Source organism: Macrobrachium nipponense, chromosome 25 (assembly GCF_015104395.2).
Source record: "Macrobrachium nipponense isolate FS-2020 chromosome 25, ASM1510439v2, whole genome shotgun sequence".
Lineage (NCBI taxonomy): Eukaryota > Metazoa > Arthropoda > Malacostraca > Decapoda > Palaemonidae > Macrobrachium > Macrobrachium nipponense.
The window spans coordinates 35,282,377-35,289,876 of record NC_087214.1 but is presented as its reverse complement, the minus strand read 5'-3'; the positions used below and the strand labels follow the sequence as shown (position 1 = coordinate 35,289,876).

Genomic DNA, 7,500 nt, shown 5'->3' with positions numbered 1-7,500 from the left:
GAGAGAGAGCGAGAGAGGAGGAGAGAGAGAAGAGAGAAACTATGGTTTTTATATCCAAGTCTAAGTAGAGTATAAATGGCTTCTTTACAAGTGAAATAATGTTTCAATGATATTTGCTGTTTTGTTTAAATTAAATTTAAATTAAAAGGATATGTATACTGTTTGAGAATGCGTTCCTTAATTCCTTGACTATTGGTTACCATACAGGTTTAATAAGTGTAAAATTAATTTATGCGCCCTCCGCTCAGAAACTAGTTCTGGTATGAGGTATCGTTAAAAGGCATAAAAAACCGTCGTAACCTTGGAATTTGCGTTGTAATCTAACCAGAAACTTAGTTTTGTTAATTATGTATACTGGAAACAAGCAATGATTTTTTCATTATTTGCGCTTTTGGACTGTTATAAACTGCGCATCCCAAGCTAGTGTATTCATTCGCTCGGAAACTAGTTTTAAAAAAAATTTAAAAAATACGACATAAAAAGTGTCGAAAATCATCATAACCTCAAAATTTTTGTTGTAATCTAACCAAAAACTTATTTTTATTAATATACTGTGCTAAACTATAAAGGATTCTTATCATAGTATGCGTTTTTTAAAAGTGTCGTTAACTCGGAGCGCCGGAAGCGTCAGCGTCGTAACCTCGGAACAAGCGTCGTAACCCAGGGCGGATTTTTCAATGAATATTTAAGAAAAAGTGTCGTAACCTCGGAACGTCGTAAGCCGGACCCGTCGTAACCCGGGGACCGCCTGTAGTCACGAAGACGTGAATACAAAACACGTTAAAAACTCTGGGAAAATGTATAGGTTCACCACACAAAGAAAATTATTGTTGGTATGTATGGTGTTTTTACGTTGCATGGAACCAGCATCGGGACCAACAGCTTTACGTAACTTCCGAACCACGTCGAGAGTGAACTTCTATCACCATAAATATACATCTCTGACCCCTCAATGGAATGGTACAAATTATTGTATACAAGACATATAACAAGAAAGATTCCTCATCTTTGTGGAGAGTACGTAACTTAATGAGGTCTGATTAACTATATATACTATGTATAGAGGGAATAAATGGTAGGATGAAACCTTGCTCATTTAGTTAGAGCAACATAGATCAGTAGTGAAAATCAATTGTTCCTATGGAAATACAAACCTTTGCACTGCTGGCACTATTAGCATTCCGAGACCATGTGACGGGCCACTACATAGTGGTGACGAGCAACAAGATGGTTGTGGTAGCATACGCCAATAAACTTGGGGAACAGTCTCTCCTTACCTTGGTCAGTTAGTGTTGCAGATGCATGTGTTGGCAGCTCACCAGCTGTCAAATTATCAACAATATACATTCCAGACAAGAGGAATGCACTCCCATTCCAGACCCCGCAGTGCAGTGCCCTGGAAGATGACTTCCAGCAGCCCCCAGATGATTAGGTCTTTCTGTCTTCAGTCTGATTCTCTTTGTGAACAATCACTGTTGGTGTACAAGGATTCAAGCATGACCACAGTGGCTTTGTATTGGTCCCACACCCAGTGGTATCCCTATCTGCTAACTTTTCTGGTGGAGATGCCAAGATAGAATCACCTTTGACCCCTCATCCTACATTGTTGGAAGGTTATCCAGCAGCTCTTGCAAGTGAGTGAGAAATAAAGTTTTTCTAACAGATTTATGCAGTATATAGATCTTGATGCCTTTTGAAGTCCGTAGTAGCTAAGCTCCATGGAAAGTGGGCCATTTTCTACAATTGGTGTCGTGGATGATATCTCTCTATAGTCGGAAGTTTTCGTTAGCAAGTCACAAACTTCCTCATTCATTGTGGGGAAAGGTTATTGCTCTGCCCAAAGCCACTTCAACTGAATGAAGGACATGAATTGGTAGAGCTGTCAATGTTCATGAAGAGCTTTGAAAAGTTTTACCCATGTGCAAGGTTTCTGGTCTCCAGCGTGGATGTCTCCCAACACCATCCCCCAAGCCTAACTCAAGTGACATAAGTCCTTGAGAGGCCTTAGACTAAACCTCACTCTTAAGACTCTCTTTCTGCTAGTCCTAGCCTCAGTGAAGCATGTTGGCAGGCTAAACAGCCAGTCACATCTTTTCCAATATGTAGAGGGTTGGAAATTTCTCTCACTCCAATTATTTCTCTGAGTTTATGTCATGCTATGCATGAGATCCCTGATGGCGAAGGAATAACCCGATGCCTTATGGCAGGCGAGCTGTTCCCTCCACACACCCACATCCCACCTATAAAACACCTTATTATGAAACTTTAACACCCACTTCCAGATGGGGATGAAAAATGCATCTACATAAAAGGCACTGGTTTGTATGCCCAAGAAAAATACAAATCATTTTTTAAACCCAACATATTTAGGTGCTTGTTCACTGAAAACTGTAAATCTGCATGAAGAGGAGACCAGTTTGGGATCACCACTTACATTTTATCCAGCGGAGAATAAAGGATGAGTGATAAAAATAAATCTGCAGTCGTATAGCTACCCACCTTATACATTAGCTGAACTGATATTTAAAACTATGACATTACTGAGAATGGTTAATCCTCTTAGCAGTAGAGAAATGACAAGAGACGATGACCCCACAATTATCTTACCTGCTTTAGTAACTTGGTACTTTGTCAGCTACATCTTTCTGCAAACTTTACACACAAAACTGAGGCTAGGCATTTTAGACCAGTCTTGATTCAAATTAGTAAGATTTACTGTCCATACTCTTGATTATTATTTAAAAACAAACTTTCTAATTCATGAACTTAAAACCTGGTGAGCAGATATGAGTTATTGTGAGAAGTACAGAACTGCATTCAGAAAATTCATTGCATTTGAGAAATGGTGAGAAAAAATTGGAATAAAAACAAGCTGAAGTCAAGTCTTCCTTCAGAAATAAGGTTATTCACAATAATACCAAATAGCTGTTACACATTTCAACCAATTAAGCATCTTCAACACCCTCATTCTACACAAGTGAAAAGATACAAAACACTCACCGGTAGGTTTTTGTATCTCTGCATAACCAAGTACTGTAGCATTAATTTTGACTTCCAAGAAAATAACCATAACCTTTCTGAACTTAAGCGAGGAAGGTAAAAGAAAAGAATATAAAAAACGTTTGGTAAATAATTCATGAATTTACAATTCATTTAAGGCTTCCATTTCAATCTGATGAATACTGAAATAATATGCTATATAATCAACGTTTAACATTAGACTTTTTAAACATACTCTTCTTGGCGATTACATCAAAGGCCGTCGCTAAAACTGTGCATGATCATCGTCTGAGTCTTGTAAAAGATTGGCAGTACGGAGTGGTAGGGAGGACGCTTGTGATGACCTTAACCGGGATTGGAGGTGTTCTACTTGAACTTCTAAGTTCTCAACAGTCTCCTGCATTTCGTCATTTGCACGCTGCAGTTTTCTGCAATGGAAAAAATGAACAGATATTGGACAATGCGTCGATAACAAGTACACTATCATTAATATTATAAAGCTATTTAACATCATCTCTGAGTCTCAGTACTAGATTCCCAGAGGGATGTTTCATTAAGTGAGAGGCAGCCATTCGAATGCACAATGCGTTATGTATGGAGTGCAGTCAGACCTCTCAAATCCAGAATCCTGGACAGGACAAGCAAAATATAGATTTAAAGGAAGATATTTTTCAAGGTTCTACCTAATATTTAAAAATAATTGGAACTGGGAAAAAATTGTGAGAAAAATCATATGCATACCACTAGCTTAAAAACATATACATAATACTAAAATATATTAAAAACTTATTATTAATACACAATAAAATAATTTGAATAAATGATGTCAAATAAACTTATGGAAAATATCATGGCTTAAAAAGATAAGCAGCATTGCACTGGAAAATAAGCACCGAAGCTAAATTAAAAAAAAAAGTGTTTGTAGATTTCAAATATGAACAAGAAGTGGAAAACATCAAGTACAATAATATCATACACGCACATACCCACAAATATCATAAAACACCACTTTCCTTTCAATACATTGCTTATCATCGTTGCGGTGTGAAGATGTCTCATGAGAGCTAGGGTGACAGAGAGAGAGGAATGTAAACAAAACGAGCCTTAGTTAGGTTTTCAATGAGATTGGTTAAAATATTTATTCAGTTTGCACAGAAAATATTTTTTTAAAATATTGATCATTTTCTCAACAAGTAGATATTAATTAATAAATAGTTTAAAAGCTGATTATTAACAGTAAATGGTTTAACCACACCAATTAGCCAATACAGGCAGTCCACAGTTATTGGCGGAGTTAAGTTCTCGGCAGGGTGTTTGGTGAAAAGCGAAAACTGCCACTAACAGAAACGCAGGGAAGTACTATGGCCACAATAAGCCGGTTACCGGCGACTCTGTTAGGTATCTGTTATGGCGCCATAACTCTATTATCAGCGCCTTTTGGCGCCGATAACCGGAACTCGGAGCGTTGTGGCGCCATAAATCGCCGATTTTATGGCACTAGAAGAGCCCCACAAAACCGGATCCCACTGATAACCGAGTCCGCCGATAACTGGAGACTGTCAATATTACTTAACTGTTCCTAGAGCTGCCCCCAAGGATATACTACAACCAGACAAAAAAATTAAGACCAAATGAGCTAGTTCTGTTTCGTATGATACCTTCTGCCTGTGCGTCCTGCCATGAAGTAATGATGGTACGTACTACACAGTAAAACAAATTTTCCATCGTACACATCATGTATGATATTTAGCAATGCACCAGTTGGAGTGTATGTGAATACCAACTAAATAAGAAATATAAATACAATGCCAGTATCGTACCTGTAGTTGTATTGCTAAAAATAGGAGTCCCAATCTTATCAGTAAAAGTATAATGAGAACCAAAGCAAATAAGCACATATTCTCAAAGCAAGATTTCTGAACAATTCTTGAGTTATATGAGCTTGAATGCATTTTTAAAGATATGACGAACGTTGTTTCCAATACATTTTATTTCTTGCTTTCAGCGCACCTAGTTTCTTTGAGTAAGTTGCCAGAGCATGATAATTAGTCCTGCATGCCTGCAACTGTAATATATAAATTCTTTTGGATTTCAGTCATTATTTCCATTGAATTGAATATAGAATTTAGGCCAAAGGCCAAGCACTGGGACCTATGAAGTCATTCAGTGATGAAATGGAAATGGACGGTAAAATGTTTGAAAGGGGTAACAGGAGGAAACGCTCAAAGCAGTTGCACTATGAACCAATTGTTTAGAGATGGTGGAGAGTAAGGCAGAAGAAAGGTAATATGAAAGGAAGCACAGTAAAATGAGCGAAAGGAGTTCCAGGTAGAGGTCTAAGGCATGCTGCAAAGAACCTTAATTAAGTAATGCCAACAATGCACCGCATGAAGTGCACAGACGAGTAAAATTTTTTTGGGTTCATAATTTTACAGCATGAAAACTGACAACTAATGTATACAGTACATATAAGGAAAAATGAGGAACAAGAAAGTCTTTTAAGTGACAGGCTCAAATGCTACTGTAATCGATTCAGTGAGCATTCAGTCCTAGTTCCAGCATGTGTGATGTCCCTGCTGGTGCATGTCACCACAAACTGTGGTGGCTGACCTGTTTTCCAGACCAAGTTTCCCAATAAAACCGTGAAAAGTCAAGCAAAAACCAGCACAACCACATGGAGCTGCAAACACACACACACACACACACACACACTCTCTGATCCACTCACTCTGCTTCTTTTACTATACTTCAATATAATTAGTTTCACACTAGTACTGTATTTACTCTTTACAAACCTTACAGTATAAATTCCTACAGGCAATTACGGTTTGAAGATCCCAGTCTGTATGTCTTTACACATATGAATTTCAAAACTCCATACAGTCTGGTTTCATGTTATTTTCTAATAAATTCTGGGAACTTGAATACTACTTTTTTATTAATTTATTATTCAAGTACTTAACTGACTGGAAGAATAAAGACACAGTGTAGATATTTAAAAGAAAAGAATTCTTTGACAATATCACTATACAAATTCAGTTACGATGTGCAAAAAAGTACAGATAAGTATTCCTCTTGGACTTAAAAGTTAATTTTGTGCATATTATTGTCTTTACATTCTTAGTTTTAGTTTTCCTTTACTTTGACTAAACTTGAAACTATATAAAAGTAATATAAATTTTAAAAGAAAATTAAATACTAATGTTTCTAATGGTGCAGAAAGTGGTTTAAGTGGATTCATACTTGGTATCTTCAGAGGTTTTTCATAGTATTTCATATCCTTTGCAAAAGCATGATAATATTTCTTGCAAATTTCACATTCAGTCTTTCCTAGATGGGATTTACAGTTGATGGTGCACAAAGTCCATTGAAATGAATCTGGACACATCCATTATCAAGAAAGGGTCGGACATAATTAATCAGACCTAGAAGGGTATCACATATCACCAACTGTTTTCTGTAGGAATACTGCTAAGTAAGAGACTAGAATTCAGGATTTTATATAAAAGTTCAATGAAGAATTTTCCACCAATCTTAGAAAACAAAGTCACAATGGAGATTGGTCTAAAATTGTAGCTTGTTTGTTTGTTTGCTTGTATGGTGTTTTTATGTTGCATGGAACCAGTAATGGTTATTCAGCGGCGGGACCAACGGCTTTACGTGACTTCCGAACCACGTCGAGAGTGAACTTCTATCACCAGAAATACACATCTCTGACCCCTCAATGGAATGCCCAAGAATCAAACTTGCAGCTATTGAGGTGACAGGCCAAGACCATACCGATCACACCACTGAGGCACATTATAGCAATCAATGGTATAATTTGTATACGTAACGGGACATAGCTCCCTTCCAATTAATCTGTTCGCATGGATTATGAACTTTCAGTTTTTGGCTTTCCTGTCCATGGTTCTACCACTGAGCTACTAAGAGTTGAAGCTGAGGATCTAAATATGATTAAACATTACGATCTAGGAATACAAAGGCAACTTTCCTTTCCTATCAATATGCAAAAATAAGATAGTACTAGTGAAAAACCACCTCAATTTAAACGGGTTTTGGTTTGCTTCGATATATATATACAATATCAGTCTTCGGGGTTGAAAAGTCGAGTTCTCTGGAAACAATAAGCACTCTAGTTGGTGAAAAGTAATTTACTCCCTAGGACTAGTTTTTTATACTGTCTCCAATCTGATGAGAGTTAATTTCGCACATTAATGGACTTCTGGATTTGCTTCATAGGATTCTTTCCTCAGTGCAGATAACAACATAGAAACTGGTCTTTGATATTATTTGATATTTCAACCCAATCACATAGGCTTATAATTTTTTATTCTTATGGGGGTGGCCTTAACACTCCTAAGCACAGCATGCTAGTTACTCCTAAGCAAAGCATGTTAGTAAAGTTTAAAAAATTCTAAACACTAACCTACCTAATAAGGATCTTCTTGCTTTCAAAATAATTTCATTGCCTATTTTCATTTTTCCTTGTGAGTAGTG

At 37.0% G+C, this 7,500-nt stretch overlaps 1 protein-coding gene across 7 annotated transcripts in view; it reads right to left on the bottom strand.

Annotated features, from left to right (window-relative positions):
• Window positions 1-3,159: 3,159 nt before the first annotated feature.
• The window catches only part of LOC135199350 (coiled-coil domain-containing protein 102A-like), an 82,314-nt gene continuing 77,973 nt past the window's right edge, over window positions 3,160-7,500 (bottom strand). For 5 of the 7 annotated variants that reach the window (XM_064227303.1, XM_064227301.1, XM_064227306.1 and 2 more), the window contains 2 exons: window positions 3,987-4,064; window positions 3,160-3,428 (listed from right to left, as the gene is read on the bottom strand). In XM_064227303.1, coding sequence (XP_064083373.1) covers window positions 3,266-3,428; window positions 3,987-4,064 — 241 coding nt within the window. In that variant the 3' untranslated portion in view covers window positions 3,160-3,265. The remainder of the gene's footprint in view (window positions 3,429-3,986; window positions 4,065-7,500) is intronic. The other 2 variants (XM_064227305.1, XM_064227308.1) reach the window with 2 other exon arrangements.